The sequence below is a fragment of the Sorex fumeus genome, unplaced genomic scaffold (assembly GCF_029834395.1).
Source record: "Sorex fumeus unplaced genomic scaffold, SorFum_2.1 ptg000128l, whole genome shotgun sequence".
In the NCBI taxonomy this organism is placed as follows: Eukaryota; Metazoa; Chordata; class Mammalia; order Eulipotyphla; family Soricidae; genus Sorex; species Sorex fumeus.
Window position 1 is genome coordinate 59,788,714 of NW_026606185.1, and position 19,230 is coordinate 59,807,943.

Consider the following 19,230-nt stretch of genomic DNA (forward strand, 5'->3'; position numbering starts at 1 on the left):
AGGGACTGTGATTCACCGTTACTGTCCCTGGCAAGGTTTCATGCATGTTCCCCAACCCCACACCCTCCATCAATATCTCTGCCTCTCACCCCATCATGAGGGGCTCGGTCCCCCCAAGCCACCCCCTCCATCAATGCCAGCTCCCCCTCCCTGCTGGGGTGACTCAGTGCTCTAAACTGTTTCTCTTTTCTGTCATTTCTGTGGTCTCATTTGTCATTGCTTTCTCAATCCCATATCGGAGACATAATATGATTCTTATGGGATATAAAATCATTTGGGACCTGCTTTTGGAAAAAAAAAAATCTGGAGAAACCTTATAGCATGCATGGTAGGGATGCTGTTGAATTCAGACCAGATAGATGCTTACCAGAAAAGGGCTCAGGGGACTGGAGCAATAGCACAGCAGATAGGGCATTTGCTTTGCATGCGGCTGACCCAGGTTCAATTCCCAGCATCCCATATGGTCCCCCAAGCACCGCCCGGAGTAATTCCTGAGTGTATGAGTCAGGAGTAACCCCTGTGCATCGCCGGGTGTGACCCAAAAAAGGGGAGGAAAAAAGGGTTCAAGTCCATCCCTTCCAGATCCAGAAGCGTAGTTTCCGTGATAAGATTTCTAGCCATCAGTGTTTCTTAATCATCTGGTCCGGTGTATGGGACCCACAGGTAAATTTTTGATTAGAATTCTCCTTAAAGGCACTGATGAAACGGAGAAACCAAATAAAGTATCTGTGGGTGGGCCTTAGGCCCTCCATGTTTCCCACCAAGACGTGCCCCCAGTTCTTTTCCCAACATCGTCTCCTCCTTTTTCCTCTCATCTCCCCCAGTCGTGCAGGTTTGGCATTGGCATAGGTGCCACCTCCTGGTTCTGCCTATTCCCCACTCCGGCCCGGTCACAGAATATCTGGGGCACGTGGCCACCATGCTGCGGGTGACCCCTGCCCCTCCCGGCCCCTTGGTGGAGGAAATGCTTTCTGGGCTCTGTACCCTGAGCTGCCTCTGACCTGCTCCTCCCACCTCTGGGGCTTCCAGAAGCCACTCTGGAAAGTCTCGGCTCTGAGCGCTCCCCTGGGCTCTTGACGAGTGTCCTGCTTTTCCCACCCCCAACCCCACGTCCCCCCTGCCCACGCCCATACAGGCGGGTTTTCTGCAAGATGCCGCATCATGGAGGTGACATGTGTCTTTGCCCTCCTCCGCTCTTCTGCAGGCCGATATCCCAAACAGGTTTGAAATGAAACTTCACAGAAACAACATATTCGAGGAGTCCTACCGGAGAATCATGTCTGTGAAGAGGCCCGACGTCCTCAAAGCCAGGCTGTGGATCGAGTTTGAGTCGGAGAAAGGCCTGGACTACGGAGGCGTGGCCCGGGAGTGGTTTTTCCTGCTGTCCAAGGAGATGTTCAACCCCTACTACGGGCTCTTTGAATACTCGGCCACGTAAGTAGATGCACATCTAACCCGTACCCCCACCCCCAACTCCACCAAAGGAGCAGCGTCAGGCCAAATGAGGGCCAAAGGTCTGGAAAGAGACAACAGAAAGGTGTTGGCCTTGTACACAGCCCACCTGAGGGTTTTTGGTTTTTTTTTTAATTTAACTTTATTATTTTTGTTTTGAATCACCATGAGATACAATTACAAGCTTTCATTTGTGAGTTTCAATCACACAATGATCCCTCCACGCCCATCCCTCCACCGGTGCACATTCTCTACCACCAATGTCCCCAGTATACCTTCCCTTTCCCACCTTCACCCTGCCTCCACGGTAGACAATTTCCCCCATACTCTCTCTCTACTTTTGGGCATTATGGTTTGCAATACGAATACTGAGAGGCCATCATGTTTGGTCCTTTATCTACTTTCTTCACACATCTCCCATCCCAACCGATCCCTCCAACCATCATTGACTTAGTGATCCCTTCTCTATCCCAGCTGCCTTCTCCCCCAGCTCATGAAACAGGCTTCCAACTATGAGCCCACCTGAGTTTGAACCCCAGCACCCCAGACCATACCCCAGGCACCACCAGGAGTGAGCCCTAAGCCCAGAGCCAGGTGGAAGCCCTGAGCATCCCCAGGTGTGGCCCAAAGGGGTTTGCTCACTGGAAATGCGTTCGGTCCCCTGTGCGTCTGGAGCAATGTGATGCCCTGGTGACATAACCTGACCTTCCCGAGATGCTGGTGTGCCCGAGCCTGCTTTTCTGAGGGCTCCTGGCATGTCACAGTGGTGAGGAACAGAGGGCGTTCCCCTCACAATGTGACATGCGCCCAGGGGGAGACTGGTCACGGTCCCCACTCAGAACATCCTCACTGCCCCTTGAGCATGAGGAACGTTCTGGAGCGAGTTGGTGCTGATGGCAGGAGGGGCCTGAGCAGCCCTCCCTCGGAACAGGCCAGCCAGGACCCCCACATCTGGGCCTCGTCATTTTCACACTTAAGACGAGGCCAGTGCATCGCTTCCTTGGGAATCCGGCCCCGATTAAGTGGGAGAAAGGGCTGGACTAAGGGAGGCGTACCACCAAGAGTCACTCCTCTAGGCTGAGGCTCCCCGGAGGCCCCACAGCATTGGCCCACCTATGGGCGGCACCCCCAAAGGCCTCTGCCATTGCCCCCAAGGGCCTGGCCAGCCTCAGTCGGCCCTCAGGGTCGCAGTGCCTGAGGGTGGCCCAGTGTCTGTGCCACGTGAGAATCTCATTCTGCAAAACAGAAACACTGAGGTGGAGGCAGGGATAGAGGCAAGACTTCCCAGAGGTGCCCCAGAGGGGACCACCCGGGGGATGTGATTTGAGGCCCACTGAGCCTCCAGATTCTGAGACTGGAACCACGTAACGTGTCCACGCACCGAGCCTGGCGCTGTGGACGTGTCCTCGTGCTGCTGCTGTGTGGACTGAGCACTGGTCATGGGAGAAGCCTGAGTCCCCCCCGACACCGTCCTCGGGAAACCCTCCCCCCATTCCTCACAGTGCTGGCAGCTCCAGGACTTGGGGTGCAGCCTCTGTATACCCGTCTTTGTAGTGAAGAAGCCGCCACTAGGCTTTCCAGGGGAGCGTCCTAGGATAGGGGATGCCCAGGCAGAACCACCCGTGGCACCAGCTCTCCCCTCTCGTGGCAGACACCCCCAAGCAGAGGCTGCTGCAGGTTCTCGAGGCTCTTGTTTAAAATGCAGGGGGGCGGCATTGCCTCTTTTGCAAACCACAGCACCCAAAAGGAGAGAGAGAACAAAAGGGAATGCCCTGCCACAGAGGCAGAGTGGGGAGGGGGGGTGGGAGGGATACTGGGATCCGTGGTGGTGGGAAATGGGCACTGGTGGAGGGATGGGTACTTGATCATTGTATAACTGAAACCCAAGTACAAAAATTTGTAAGTCTACAACTATACCTCATGATGTCTCACTAATAAAAATTTAAAAAATAAATAAAATAAAATTCAGGGGGTCGGGAGCCAGGGCAATGGTACCATGGGTAGGGTGCTTGCCTCGCACACAGTCGACCCAGGCTCAGTCCTCAGCACCTCCGTATGGCCCCCAAGTCCCACCAGGAGTGAGCCCTGAGCACAGAGCCAGGAGTACAGCCCTGAGCATCCACAGGTGTTGCCCAAAATAATATGGATGGTGGCGGGGAGGCAGAGAGGTAGTACCGCGGGTAGGGTGTTTGCCTTGCACACGGCCAACCCAGGTTCGATCCCCAGCACCGTACATGCTCCCCTGAACCCTGCCAGGGGTGATTCCTGTGTACAGAGCCAGGAGTAACCCCTGCGCATCCAGCAGTGTGTCCTAAGATAAAATAAAATGGAGCTTTTTTTTAAAATCTCTCTCTCTCTCTCTCTGTCTCCCCCACCAAAGGGACAACTATACGCTTCAGATCAATCCCAATTCGGGCCTGTGCAACGAGGACCACCTGTCGTACTTCACCTTCATCGGGAGGGTCGCCGGGCTGGCCGTGTTCCATGGGAAACTCCTGGACGGTGAGTGATGCACCTCAGAGCAGCAAGTGGCTGCCCTGTGGGGCCCGGAGCTCAGCGGGAGCTTCTCCCTCCTCGACAGCCCCTAGCCACGGCTGCCCGGAACAGAGGCGGTTTCCGCGCTCTCATCTGGGTCCGAGCTCTGGAGCCAGATGTCTCCCCACTCTTTTCCTTTATTTTCCTTTTTTTTTTTTTCTAACTCATGTGACACTCAGCGGTCTCTGTGCCCGCACCTTTTTTGATTCCAGAGCTAGGCCTGGTGACATGGCAAAGCCCATTGAAAGCTTCTTTGACGCGGTCATATCCATCCACTGCTGTGAGTGACCTTAGAGCAGGGCCACAGCCCAGCAGAGCCCAGGTCAGGAGGCTCTCGGCTGGTGAGGAGTGTGGGGGTCGCTGAACGTTCCCAGAGGGCCCGGAGTCAGACCCCTCTCCGGCTTTGTCTCTACAGAGGTTCCCAGGCTGCTTTGGGCTTATACCTCTTTCCAGAAAAAAAAAATCCCTCAGCACCCCTAGAATATGCCATCTTGACAATATGGGGTGCCGGGAATCGAACCCTTGTTGGCTGCATGCGAGGCAGGTACCCTGCCCACAAGCCCATTGGCTCTGTGGACGTCACGTGAGCATCCTTCTGCTTGCAGGCGGGGGGGTCAGGCCATGGGGTGTGGCCTCCTAGAAGTCAGCCCGGTGAGCGGGCCTTCCTGCTCACTGCAGGGAGACGCCCCAGCTCCGGAGAGCAGCCCAGCATGGCTGGCACTGGGCGTGCCCTCAGAGAGCAGAGGGAGCTGATATCCCACCAAGGATGGACCCAGAGGGGCTCTGTGGAGGAAGCAAGTTAGGGTGCAGGAGGAGCTGGGAGGGGGGTCCCAGCAAAAACTCAGGGGTCCCAGCTTCAGTGGGAGTGGCTGCCTGGAGTCACCTGCAGGTGTGCGGACACTACCCAAGGTCCTAGGGTCACCTGCAGGTGTGCGGGCACTGCCCATGGTCCTGGGGCCACCTACAGGTGTGCGGGCTCTACCATGATCCTAGGGTTACATGCAGGTATGTGGGTAGTGCCCATGGTCCTGGTGTCACCCTCAGGTGTGTGGGCACAGCCCAAGGACCCAGGCCTTTCACCTGTGCCCCTGCCCCCAAGGGTTTGGATCCACAGCCCAGAGGGGTGTAGTGTAGAAACTGCCCTGGGCCCCCAAGCCTCCTTTGGGAGGTCTCACTCTGCGTCATGCAACCCCACTGAACCTGACCCCACCACTTGTGGCTCCATCTGTCCCCCTGCTCTTCTCCCATTTGTTGCTGCTTGAGTAGCAGGCCTGGTGGGCACTGGCTGTCCCCAGACCCCAGACCCCTGCCCATGTCCTGTGTGCTTTCCTGGCCCTCCCCTGCCCGGCTGTGTGGGCAGAGCCTGTTCCCCGCCACGTCAGCACCAGAGGCTGCTGCTTCCCGGAGCCTTGGGCCGTTTCTGCCATCTCAATTCATGCCCCTGCCCTCCTCACTGAACCCCGCCCCCCCCCCCAGAACTATTCCAGGCCTCTGTCTGCTTGGGGGCCCATGGGAGGTCTTCAGATGTTCCATCCTATCTGCCCTCCGAACCCAAGGCTGGGGGCCAGGGCGATGCTCAAAGGGCTGAGCCCTGGCTGTGCCTGCAGACTCGGGGCCCAGTACTGGGACTACAGGGTCTCCGAGCTCGGAGGGACTCAGTCCCCAGGACTACGGGGTCTCTGAGCACGACTGGGTCAGTCCCCAGAACCACGAGCATCCCCCGGCACTACTGAGTGTCCCAGCAGCAAACCCGGAGCAGAATCTGTCTGCTCGTTGCCTCAGAGCTGAGTCGAGCCCTTCTCCTCAGGCTTCTTCATCAGACCGTTTTACAAGATGATGCTGGGGAAGCAGATCACGCTGAACGACATGGAGTCCGTGGTGAGTGACGGTGCAGGAACGGCAGCAGGGGGGTCGCACACGGAGGGGCCCGGGTGATGGCACGAGGGTCTCACTCGGCGTGTCAGGCAAGGAGGGCTAAGACATCACAGCCTGTCCTTGGTGTTCCTCGTGGCTTTAATCCACCAGGTGTGGTTCACGCTTCCTGGCATGATGGTGGGACAGCGCTCAGGCCTCTGCCTGCCCGGGCCTGGTGTGAGTAGTGAAGGCCCACAGCCACCTGAATATCCCAGAAGGCTGTGTTCGTACACATGTACACACAGCATGTACAGAGGCACGCATATATAGACATGCACACACACATACACAGCATGTACAGGACACACATATACTGACACATAACATGTACAGAGACACATGTGCAGGCATGCACACATGCATACACAACATACACGTAGACATGCATATACTGGCACGCACACACGCTGCACACACAGCATGTACAGAGACACATATACAGGTATGCACACATGCATACACACAGCGTGTACAAAGACACACAGGCACACACACATGCATATGCACACATGCACAGAGGCTCATACAAGTGCATATAGACATACAATAGATGTGTGTACAGGCATACACACATGCACACGCACATATACATGGACAGAGCTGCATATACACGCATATACATACACAGACATACAACAAACATGCACATAGAGGCATATGGACATATGCATACATACATGCATGAAGGCACAAACACACACAACCAAGTGTGCCCAGAGACGCACGTACACACACAATGCACACAGATATGCGTGCCCATGTACACTGACATGCATGCACATACATGCAGAGAAGAACAGTGAACCAGCAGGGGGCCAGGAGTCTCTCCAGAGGGAGGGGCTGTGCGGCGTGGCGCTTCCTTGGCCAACCACCCGAGAGCCGGAAGGAGTTCTGTAGGAGTCAGGTTCTTCACCACACTCCTGGATCATGTTTTACTAATGTGACAGGCCCCTTCCACCTGGTCCCCACTTGGTGGGTGGAGGGGGGTCTCTCTGTCAGCCTGCACAGTGCTGCTTCCTTGCTTCATCCCTCCACCCTGGACGGTCTGAGACGGTGCCCATGCCTGTGGGGGACTGGCCCAACGGGGGACAGGCAGGGGACTCCCACTGATGGTGGGCACAAATCCACATGCTTGTTTATCTGGCTGAGTGCGGTCCGCACCCAGTGCCCTGTGTCTGCGGCGGGTGCCTTCTCTCCTATGCCCAGCTGCCATCACTGCACACTGAGGATACAAAGGCCGCAGACATCTCTGAACGTCTCGGTTCTGTCCATGCTGCCCTAATAGGGTCCCCGGGCCTGAGGATACTCATATGTCTGGGCCCTTTGTGGGGATGGTATTGGGAGAGCTTAGGAAAGGGGCCCTTCTAACAGGGGGCAGCGTGGGTCTCAGGCCAACTGGGAACTGCCTCTGTGGTTAGCGTGACAGGGTGATATGCAGATATTGAGGGACAAGCCTCAGGCCTGTTTCCGGCATCATTCCTGCAGGACAGCGAATATTACAACTCTCTGAAATGGATCTTAGAGAACGACCCCACGGAACTGGACCTCATGTTCTGCATCGATGAGGAGAACTTTGGACAGGTAGGGCTGGCCCAGCCCGCAGACCCCCAGGCTTCATGACCAGCTCCTGGTACCAGCCCCCCAAGTGTCACCCAGACCCCAGTGCCGGACCAACAGCACGTCCAGGCCCCGCGCCAGGGGTCACTCCACCCCCTCTCCCCTGAACCTGTCCCATCAGTGGTCGCCTTCCCATTCTGCAACTCCTGGAGAACCTGTCAGCTCTGGGACAAGACCACCTCAGTGCTGTGACTGGCTGGCAGGGGAGCAGGGCTCGCATTTGTTAGCTAGCTTTGTGGTGTGTGTCTCTGATGGAAAATGCCATCACTCAGGGAACAGCAGGCAGCCTCAGAGGGAAAACAAATGGGCTCAGTCATAAATGGCACCCCAGCTTTATTAAATGCCACCCCAGGACAACGGCAAATGAGCCCATCCGCCAACCTCCCTAAGGGAAGCTGCTCAGTACCTCAAAGCCATGTTCGGTGGGGGAAGGAGCCGGCACCCACCAAGGAAAATCGGGGCAGAGGGGCGGAGCTAGCATTGGGGGGGCATATACAGGGGCTATAAGCTAAAAATACAGGGAGATAGCACAGCGAGTAGGGCATTTGCCTTGCACACGGCCGACCCGTGTTCGATTCCCAGCATCCCATATGGTCCCTCAAGCACCACCAGGAGTAACTCCTGAGTGCATCGCCAGGTGTGACCCAAAAAGCAAAAAAAAAAAAAAAAAAAAAAACAAGAAGAGAAAATCAGGGTGGAGGGCATGATACTGTTTGCTGGAGTAACCCCAGGCGAGGGGTGGGGTGCCCCTTCCTGAACAGCAGGAGACAGTGGCAGGTGGAAGGAGACCAGACAGATGAAGGTGCCGGCTCTGTGGCTGGACGGTCACTGATCTGTTCTGGAGAGTCCCCTAGAGACACCCCCAGCACTGAGCACTGGTGGCCTCTGCCAGTGCGAGGATTTTGTGGCAGATCTGGGTTCTCCAGAAATAGGCACTGAGAAAAGCCTTCTACCTCTGGGTGACACTCAGACACAGCGGCGTGCGCCTGGGGCAAAGAACAGGGCAGAGTCCCCCCTCCCCCCCGACAGGGTGCAGGTGTGGCCAGTGTTGAGAAGGGGAGTCAGGGGCCGTGTTGCATTTGCCAGAGTTCCAGGGGCGCGAACCCCTTCCCCAGAAACTTCCCTTCTTTCTGGTGGTTGCCACTTGCAGATAGATCCTTGGTTCTGTGGGCCCGTGTGTGAGAGTAGGCAGTGAGAAAGGGGTCTGGCTCTATGGTGCCCCAGGACCCTTCACCTGCAGGGAAGGCGACCTCCCCACCCAACCTCCACACATCACTGGCTTTTTCCCTAAGTCCATGTGTTTACGGCTCATTGTAAGAAGTTCTATCCTCTTTTTGTCACAACTCTGGGATCTGATTTTCAGAAATGACACAAAACCCATCAGGATTCGGCACTCCACCGTGTTGACAGACGTGCCCTGTCTTTGCTGCCGCACGTAATTAATTTCTTGATAAATGAATAACAGATGAAAACAAAACAGCACCGGCTCCGCCGTGGGCAGCACACGAGGAATAATTTACACTCATAAATAACCATGAAGCAGCTTGCCTTTAGCGGCCGCATCTTGAAACGTGCACCGTCTTGACAGCTTGCAAAGCCTTGTTAGGCCTCCCCTGGGGCCCAGACCCCATTTTCCAGGAGCTGTTTCCAAAGGAGCTTCACTGCTCCTGTGTAGAGTAAGACGTGACTCAGGAGTGACGCGCAGTATGACTTGGTGACATTTGACCGCTGCTTTTTCTCTTTGCAATCACAGACGTACCAAGTGGATCTGAAGCCCAATGGGTCAGAAATAATGGTCACCAATGAGAACAAAAGGGAATATATTGAGTACGTATGCACATGCTTCCTCCTCCTTGAATTCTCTGGGGCCACACGTTTGGCGGGCGTCCCTTCCCTTGCTGGGACTGCTCGTGCATGTGACAGACACGCTCTGATGCCGTGAGTCAGAGGTCAGTTATGGTAAGGCAAGGAAGTGGACGCCTCTCAAGGCTGATGTGAGTGATGCATGGAGGTACAGGGCAGCGTGGTCAGGGCACACTATGGGACAGCGGGTTTAAAGGGGGAGCCTTGGAGCAGGGGGGCCCAGCAGTGGTGACCCCAGGCTGGCATCGGGACCATGCAGAGACAATATTGCAGCTCTTCTGACTTTTTTTTTTTTTTGGCTTTTTGAGTCACACCCAGCAATGCTCAGGGGTTACTCCTGACTCTGCACTCATGAATCACTGCTAGCAGGACACCTGGGATGCCGGGGGCTCGAACTCTGGGTCGGCTGAGTGCCAGGCAGACGCCGTCTCCACTGTATTATTCGCCTCAGTCCCTCTTCCATCTTCTTTGCCTGGTGAATTGTATCTGGTATTTGTCATCCTCTTGACCCCGTTCTTGACTTCAGTTTGTGGGACTTCCAGAACATCGGTTCTAACGTTGGTGACCACCGTTATCTCTCTCGGGCACAGTCCGTTTTCCTCTGGGGGTGCTTTCCTCTGTGGGTGGTTTCCGGGTGGCCGTGGTGTAGGTCTGAGGCTGGGGCCTTGGGCACTGCATGTTGTGCAGATAACAGCAGGGCTGAGCTCCCCTCTTTCTGTCAGCTCTGTTTTCACCTGCCGGCTGCATCCTCGTTCTTGGCTGATCAGAGGACAGGGCTCGGGAGCCTTGACCGGGGTCTAAGTCTGTCTGCCCGTGACTGGCCATGTAGGAGGATATCTCCGCCGAGAGCCTGGAGGCACCTCCTTGGAGACCCCCAGCACAGTGCTGACGGCAGGCTTTACACCATCAGCCAGCCCTGAGGCTGGAGCAATAAATAGCACAGCGGGGAGGGCATTTGCCTTGCACGTGACCGACCCGGGTTCGATTCCCAGCATCCCCTATGGTCCCCTGAGCACCGCCAGGAGAAATTCCTGAGTGTATGAGCCAGGAGTAACCCCTGTGCATCGCCAGGCGTGACCCAAAAAGCAAAAGAAAAAAACAAAAACCCAACATCAGCTAGCCCTCCTGACTGTGTTTCCAACGCCCTTAAGATCTGTGCATTGGGCTTCGTATTTCCTACTGATGGGGGCACCTTCGACGGGGAGGGAGGCCGACAGCCTCCAGCAGAGTGAAGGACTAAGCCCTACCCTCACTGGCCCCTGCCGGCACCCAGAGCACCATTCTGCCTGGTGCATGGCTGCGAGTGGTCTGTGCCCCAGGCCGGGCCGCAGGGGGAGTTGCTTGGTGCCATAGTCCACAGGCTGCTTGGCCACCCACATCTTGAATGGACTCCGGGGGCTCCCCTGGTCCCCTGGCAGGCAGATCGCAGTGACGGGGGGCGGGGGGGGGGGGGGGGAAGCAGGGATGCTGCTTGTCCTGTTTCTTTTTTTTTTTTTTAATTGAATCACCATGAGATAGTTACAAGCTTTCATGTTTGGGTTACAGTCAGGCAATGATCAAACCCCCCCTCCCTCCACCAGTGCACCAGTATCCCTGGTTGCTTGTCCTGTTTCTGCAGCACTCTTTGTCCTCGGGTATGGACTAGCTCGCTGGGGAATTCTCTGCAGTGGTTGAAAACCAGCATCGCTGGACGGGCTCTCGGGTTCTGTCTGAGGGGTCAGGGGGGGGTCCCCACAGGCACAGACGGGCACACGGAGGAGCTGCTGCCCCCGGCCTTGTCCCTTTGCTCCGCACTGCAGAGGAGAAACCAATGGAACCACATGTATTTGGTAGTTTGGTTCCGCGAATGCTTGACTAAAGGGGACATGTGGAGGGGACTGAGCATCTCAGGACTCGGCGTTTGAGGTCCTGGGGGATGGCGGGTTCCAGGGAAGGGCTGTACACGGCTCAGGGCTGGATTGGGCTCCATCTGGGGAGATGCAGCCGTGGGGGGCACGGGGGGGGGCACACACGGGGGGTGGGGGTGCGGGGAGGCGCTCACGGCCTGCTCTGCTCTCTCCCAGCCTGGTGATCCAGTGGCGGTTTGTGAACAGAGTCCAGAAGCAGATGAACGCCTTCCTGGAGGTAGGTGCCACCCCGGGCTCCCCAGGGGAGAGGATGGAGAGGGCCTCACCCCCACCCCCCCACCCTGAGACCCACCTGTGTGGTCGCTCTCCTTGGAATCGCGGGCTTGGTTCTGGCCTCGCTACTCATTCCTCAGTTTCCCCTTTTGACAAACTCGGCAGACACAAAGGTGCGGGTGCTGCCTGCTGCCCCGTGGGTCCGTGTGCGGGGCCCAGGGAGGGGGGAGGCCGAGCTGCCTTTCCCTCAGGGTGGAGGGGGAAGCTGGAGAGTTTGGACTCAGAGCTGGGCTCACTCCTGACCGCACAGGGATGTAAAAACTGGGTCTTAAGCCGAGTCCCTGGACCTCATTTGCTTGAGTTTCACCAGGGCCATCCTCAGCAGTGCCCAGGACTACTGGGGCTGCCCCCAGCAGAGCTTGGGGAGACCCTGCAAGTGGAGTTCACTCTCAGGGCCTCACCGATGCCAGACACATGCTCACCATCTGAGCTATCCCCCTATCCCTTGGCCCGGGTTAGTTTACTTGGGGAGGCGGCGGTGGGGGGGGGGGGGGGCAGGGTTAAGCCCCACCAGGCTGTCCCTGGAAAGAGGATCCAGATTCCCCTGAGAGGGGACGGCCTGTGGCCGGGGGGAGGGGGGGCAAGGGGGGCAGGAATGGGCTTTTCAACCTGCCCTCCATGGCTGGTCTTTGAGGACACACCCGAAAGAGAGCACAGGAGAGAGAGCACCAGGCATGGGCATCCCCCTGCACACAGCTCGCTCCGGTTTTGGTCTCTGACACTCCTTGGCAAGCGCCAGGATTGATCCCTGAGCACAGCCAGAAGTAGCCCCGGAGCACCATTGAGTGTGACCCCCAAACAGACACACTCAGAACATAAACAGAGACACTCAGCTTTGGCATCGGCGGGCTACAGGAAACTGTGCTTCATGGGGCTGTTCCCCATCCCCCCTGCTGGCTCTCATTACTGGGACAACAGCTGGCGGTGGGTGGTTGTCCCCGTGGGGACACGTGTCACCACGTGTCATCTCAAGGAGCTGATTTTTTTTTCCCCTGCCTGAACCCACTAACGTTTGTTATCTTGCAGGGCTTCACGGAGCTGCTTCCCATTGACCTGATTAAAATCTTTGACGAGAATGAGCTAGAGGTGCGTATTGCCAATGCTTTCTGGAAAGTGGCCCTTCTAGAGAGGCCCCCTCACCCCCCCTTGGCCCAGGACAGCCACTTCTCAGCCACGTGGCCGACACACCTTGAGTTTCAGCCCAGATGCTGGTTTCTAACCCTTCACCTCATCACTGGAGACAGTCTAGCATTTCTCACCCGATTGAACTGGAGCGATTTTCTTACACAGTTTCATATCACTCACAGCCCACTTTTTTTTTTTACAAAAAAAGTAAAAAAGAAATGGGGGCACAGAAAGTCTGCAACGACGTGGTGCGATAGGGCGGAGATGAGTCTGTCGCTCTCTGTGGTGGAGGATGCGGGGAAGTTGAGCAGGAACAGATGTTCCCGCCCCAGTGCCCTTGCCCGGGATGGAGCCGTCCTCTACTTGGCCCCAAGTGTCGGGCTGGGTGCTCCTGCTCTAGCAGAGCCTGGTCTGGGGGTCCGGGAGGTGGCGGGGGAGGGGGCCAGTCACTGGCAGGAGGCAAGGGCTGCACCCCTTCTTCCCAATCGCCAGGAGGCGAGTATAAGCCTGGGCAGTCGGCCGCCTTCCCCCGGTCTGTGCCTAGAAGGGCGATCAGGGTTAGGACAAGGGGTGGCTCACATGAGGCTGTGCCAGCAGCCAGGAGAATTGGCCCCGGCAAAGCCAAGGACCCGCCCACGCCTCATGCAGGCACAAGGGTTCGGGGCACCAGGTACTGTTGCCCCAAGCCCATCCCAGGAAACACTACTCAGAGGACAGCCTTTTATCGGCTTACCTGAAAACAGAAACTTCGGAATCTGCCGGGCGGGTGGCGTCCAGGGACAGGTGTGTCCCAACACTCAGGACACCGAGGCTGGGAGCTGCATGGCCGTCACTGCAGGAGTTCAAGCAGTGTCCGTGCCAGACTTCTGGGCCTCTGCTCATTCCGTTTTACGGGGGTCCCTCTGTAGAGCACCCCTAGTCTTCTGTCCAAAGAACCTTCCCTGGCTCGGGACACAAGAGACCCCCCCCCCCGTCATTTTCATGGGTGCCGGTCATCTCTGCATGGGACAGAATCCAGACCGGGGTGGGGGGGACTCTCTCCCGAGGGCAGATTGCTGGAGTCCCCTGGGCTTGGACCCGGCCCCTCTGGGACACAGGTCACTCTCCTTCCAGCTGCTGATGTGTGGCCTCGGGGACGTGGACGTGAACGACTGGAGGCAGCACTCGATCTACAAGAACGGCTACTGCCCCAACCACCCTGTCATCCAGTGGTTCTGGAAGGTACGGGGGGTGCCCACCCCACCCCCACCCCCACCGCCCCTCGCTGAGCTCTCAGCTCCCTTCCCAGGCCAGGTCGGGACTGTGGCTCCAAATATGCATCTTCTATCTAGTGCTGGACGTTGGAATCTGCGCTGGGCCCCACGGCCGCACCGTCCCCATAACCCAGACGCTCCTGAGCTGATGGGCCTCCCACCCCCATTTCAGAAACACCCCCGAGAAATGAACCTTCTTATAGCAAACAAATAGGAGGCGCCCTCCAAATTGTATCCGATTTCTCTTCCCCCTCCTTGGCCACCTTGGGCTGGAGGCTGTGTCCCCTACTCTGGGGACCCCAGGCGGGTGTGCTGGGCACTTCTTGAGTGAGGCTGGGCCTGCCCACAGCCCCTGGCCCATACTCACCCACTCATGCCAGGGGCATCTGCCGAAGGGACCCGGGGAGTGGGCTGGTTCTGGAAAGTAGGTGACGGGGTTCTGGAGTTGGAGAGAATGCCCCAGGGTGTAAAAAAGAATAGATAACGTGGAGCTAGAGCCATAGCACATCGGGTAGGGCGTTTACCTTGCATGCGGCCAACCCGAGTTCGATTCCCAGCATCCCATATGGTCCCCCTGAGCACTGCCAGGAGTAATTCCTGAGTGCAGAGCCAGGAGTGACCCCTGTGCATCACCGGGTGTGACCCAAAAAGGTAAAGAAAAAAAAAAAGAAAATGTCTCAGGACAAAAATGTGTTTCAGGGGCCAGTTTTCCCCAAGTTGCCATTTGGGGTGGGAAATTCATGCCCCCAGTTTTAGGTTTTGGTAATTCCAGCAGATAGTTGGATCTTCTATCAGAGATGACATCTGGGCCCTCTGGGAGGGACCCTGGCCTCCCCCCCCCCCATAGCCCCTGCCCCTCCCCACACACACCCCCTCCCCGTCACTCACAGCAAGACCAGATGCAAATGGAGCTGGGTTGGCTGTCTCGGGCCAGGGTTCGCCTTCTCTGGCGCTTAGGGGTGTTACGACCCAGGGAAGATGAGGGGGTCCCTGGGGAAGGTGGAGAACCGCCTACAAGGAACCAGGTCCAGGGGCACAGCTGCTGAGCCCCCTCAGAAGCCACTTTCTGTGGCACAGGGAGAGCCCCGGAGACGAGTGATGAGCCAGATCTCCAGTTCTGACCCCAGCTCCTGCTGCCCTAGCACCGAGGGCTACACAGCAACAGGGTTCATCCGAGGACACCCACCCCGTTCTCGTGAGCTCACTGGACATGCACCTCGTGTGATTTGAGGGACTTTGTTTGTCCCTCTTGGCCTCTGCTTTCCCACGGTTCCAAGATGTTGTCTTCAGAGAATTGGCCATCGGCAGCCCCCAACCCCCAGCCCCAGCCCAAGCTCCCTGCCACGGGCGCTTCTCTGGGTGTTTGCTGCTGGTCCCGGGAGTAGCAGGCCCCACCCAAGGCCCAGGGAGCGCACACTCGGTCTCAGTTATGCTGAACTATTGGCAGAAGGAAGGGGCCTTGTGATGCTTCTCAGATTAGAGCGTACGGAAGAAACCTCAGTTTACAGGGCCACCGTCCAGGCCTCCGTTGCAGGACAAAGGGGATCAGCCAGTGCCACTGGACCCTAGTGACCTCCACTCTGTCCCCAGGCGGTGCTGCTGATGGATGCCGAGAAACGGATCCGGCTACTGCAGTTCGTCACCGGGACGTCCCGGGTACCTATGAATGGATTCGCCGAGCTCTACGGTGAGCACTGACTGTGGCCCCGGAAGGTGCCCACAGGGCCCCCAGAGCTGCCAGCACACTGGGTGTGGGGCCGCGCTGGCCTGTGCCCCCCAGAAACTGCAGCCACCAGCTTGGCACAGGCTCCTGTTTCAGCCACTGCGTGGGCCACCCTTTGCTCTCAGTCTCTCGCACAAACTAGGCTGAGCAGGGCCCTGTGTGTGGCTGTCAAGGACCCTCGCCCGCAGGAGTGGGACCCCCTCATTCATCCACAGTGATTTCCCAGAGATAGGGCTCAGAGCGCTTGTCTCGCCTTGGGAGGCCCTGGGTTCGATCCCAGCACCATGAAGCTTTCTGAAACACTCTCTCCTCCTGCTCTGTCATTTGAGTCCCCTTTCTCTTCACCTCCAGGATTCATTTGCAGCATGCAGTGTAGACGTCTAGGACGCCCTGAGGGGCTGAGCTGTCTACACTGTCCCCTGCGGCCGTGTTTGTTAAACATGGAGGGTCTCTGGGGGAAGGGGACACAGAGGCTTGCGGTGAGGTGGCCTTGAGGGGTTGTCCCAGGCTCTGCCTTTGGGGACCCCTGGCTGGTACGCTGACCATGTGTTCTCTTCCTGCGCAGGCTCCAACGGTCCTCAGCTGTTTACAATAGAGCAATGGGGGAGTCCTGAGAAACTGCCCAGAGCTCACACATGGTGAGTGCGTGTGTTATGGGGGGGTGGGCAGAGGCTGACCTGTGGCACGCCTGTCTGTGTGTGGCCGACTCTCAGCAAGCGAGGTGCAGACGCCCAGCCGGGACGTTTGGCCGAGCTCATGGGCACAGCTCTGCGTGGCCGTGGGTGGTGCCAGCTCCTCGAGGTCCAGGAAGGCCACAGGTCTGGACTGTGACATTCCAGCTTTGCCTGAAGACTGCAGCTGCGCCCCTTCCACAGCTCGGGGTTCCAAAGATCTCACAGCTGAAACCACAACTAAGCTCCTTCCCTGGGGAACGCCAGCTCATGGAGCTCCCTGGAGACTCCCTCTAGGTGTGCCCGTGGACCCCATGGGCCAGGCCCAGGAAGTGATCGGTGCTGAGTTTGGGGCCGCTTCTTGGTAACCCCATTAGACCTGAGAGCTCATGGTGTCTCACGGACCATGTGGGGCATTAGTGGACCTGCCACTAAGAAACGGGAACCTGTTTCCTACAACTGCCAGGGTTTATTAGCTCCTAAGACATGGGGGTGGCGGTCACCTTTGGAATGCGGTGTCTGCAGGGGCCACAAAAGTGGGCGCTCAAGGCGGAGTCTGGAGTCCTCCAGGGTCTGAATCTGGGCTCTTCTGATGCCTCTGTGACTTCAGGAGGATCCTGTAGCTGCTTCACAGGGCACTTGGAAGGGTTTTGAGAGTTTGTCCCCAGGCCAGCACCCCCTTAACTTGCTCCTGCTCCATCGCCTGGCTTTGTGGGCCTTCCAGACCAGTGGCAGGTCAGTAGCCCCTCATGCTATGACAGGCGGCTCCAGACTCCACACACAGGTTCGGGGAGCCCCTGGACGTGTCCGGGGCTGTGCGTGACTTTGCCTGGCTGAGGGGGTAGCTTAGCTGTGGTATCCCACAGCCAGTCAGAGGGAAAGACCTCCACTGAGGGATGTGACTAGTAAAGGGAGTTTCTCCGGGGGAAAGAGGCAGTCTGGGTCCTGGCGAGGCCTCAAGCCGAGCAGCTGACACAGGCAGGCAGAGCCGAGCCACCCCTGGTACCTTAGTCCTGGGGCCTGTGGGTCCTGCCGCTCAGAGGGTCTCCCAGCAGCTTGCCCGGCTGTGGTAATGGAGAGCATAGCTCACCGTCAGCCAGAAAACCTTAACTATCCTCCATGGTCGAGGCAGCCCCCTTGGCCTGGATAACTTTGTTGCTGGAATTTATTTCACAACAGTCGAACTTTCTTGAGACCAGAGAGATAGATACTGCAGGCATTAAGGCACTTGCTTGGCACACAGCCAAACCCAGGTTCAGTCCCTGACCCCTTCTAAGGCCTTCTAAGGCCCTTCCAGTAACCACCAGGAGTGACCTCTTGAGTCCAAAACCAGGAGTAAGCCCCGAGCACTCCCAAGTGTGGCCCAAACCCACCCCCTGCCCCTGAAAAGGAAAAAAGAATTGAACGCTGCCATCCTCCTACTCCAACACCCAGCCCCCAGCCCCTCCCCCTCTGCTGACCGTCAGAACCGCCATTGCACCAGAGGTGGGGGTGGGTCCTCACCTGCACTTTCTCTCTTACAGCTTTAATCGCCTTGATTTACCTCCATACGAAACCTTTGAAGATTTACGAGAGAAGCTTCTCATGGCGGTGGAGAATGCACAAGGATTTGAGGGGGTGGATTAAACACCCCCACATCCAGGAGAGGGTGTTCGTCCAGCAAGCCCTGCTTGCACTTTTTGCATTTGCCTAACAGACTGCAGAGACGCCGGCCCAAGCGCCGTGGCCGGCTCCTGCAGCAAAGCCTGGCCCGCAACTTGCCCCCCGTTTCGCCGTGGGAAGCCAGGCCCAGGTCGCGTTCCTGCATTTTCCGCCACAAATTACCAACCGGTTGACGTGTGCACTAATTACATTTCAGGAGGACTTAATCTATTTATGTTGTGCCTCGGTAGGCAAAGCCCTTAATAAATATTTTACATACTTTATAATGACAATGATGAATGGAATTAATCACTCTACAGGTATAGTATTACAACTCATGTTTACTTTTTAAAATGATTTAGACCGATTTTCAGATTTTATTTCATTACGATTAAAGATGTCTCGTGTACTTGGAAAAGTGAGCTTTTTTTTTTTTCTGTATATCATAACCAGGTTTAATGTCAGTGACGATGTTCTTTTGGAAGTTCTTGAGAACCCCCTCTCAATCCTTTACCTGTTTCAGATCAGAAGATCGCTCCTTTGTCCAAAAACCTTTCCTAGATGAGTACTTGGAGAGAATTTAGACTTTAACCTTAGGTATCATGATCATATATATTTTTTTTCATACTCCAAGAGAATGAAAACAAACTGGAGACTTTTTTTGTGTGTGTGTACAAATTCCGCATCCCTAGCCACGGGCCGAGAGAACTGTAACATAGCATGACAAGCCTCGTGTAGACTTTCAGGAGTTATCCCTAAGTTCTTCCTTAGGAGAAGCCGCGTCCTATACCTGGCTGACCAGGAAGCTGCCATTTCTGGGAGGAAAGCGGCTTCACCCTTCCCAACTGCCCCGTCACTCCCTGATGACCTTCTCTTCGCCGTCTGTGGTGGAGACGCGTGGATGATGGCGCTTGGCCCTGTAGAAACCAGCTCTGTGTCGTCTGCTGTTTGTTAACGCGTGTGTGAACTGTGGCCGATGTCGTGTCCTCTCTCCGCACCGACCCGGAAGGCACTTTACGTACTCCCCGGATGTCACCTGGCGGTGTGGCCGCTGCCTGGGGTCCTCCTAAACATTCAGTGTGACGCTGCTTTCCTCTCCCGCCCCATCCCGTCCGCGCCGTGTCTATTGATGATCGTAAACGTGGCCACTGGTGTACACGCCTGGACATGAAACTGAGCCTCCAGACCTCACCCAGTAACGGGCAGAAGTGCCCTCCGCCTGCCCTCGGCTGCCAGCTCCGACTGCCCGTCGCATG

At 56.8% G+C, this 19,230-nt stretch overlaps 1 protein-coding gene across 3 annotated transcripts in view; it reads left to right on the top strand.

Moving 5' to 3' along the window:
- Positions 1-18,461, top strand: part of NEDD4L (NEDD4 like E3 ubiquitin protein ligase) — a 267,112-nt gene extending 248,651 nt beyond the window's left edge. For all 3 annotated transcript variants that reach the window (XM_056138058.1, XM_056138057.1, XM_056138059.1), the window contains 11 exons: positions 1,205-1,434; positions 3,833-3,954; positions 5,795-5,865; positions 7,387-7,482; positions 9,272-9,345; positions 11,445-11,505; positions 12,588-12,647; positions 13,800-13,907; positions 15,530-15,626; positions 16,228-16,300; positions 17,857-18,461. In XM_056138058.1, the coding sequence (XP_055994033.1) occupies positions 1,205-1,434; positions 3,833-3,954; positions 5,795-5,865; positions 7,387-7,482; positions 9,272-9,345; positions 11,445-11,505; positions 12,588-12,647; positions 13,800-13,907; positions 15,530-15,626; positions 16,228-16,300; positions 17,857-17,959 (1,095 nt within the window). In that variant the 3' untranslated portion in view covers positions 17,960-18,461. The remainder of the gene's footprint in view (positions 1-1,204; positions 1,435-3,832; positions 3,955-5,794; positions 5,866-7,386; positions 7,483-9,271; positions 9,346-11,444; positions 11,506-12,587; positions 12,648-13,799; positions 13,908-15,529; positions 15,627-16,227; positions 16,301-17,856) is intronic.
- The last annotated feature ends 769 nt before the right edge of the window (positions 18,462-19,230 follow it).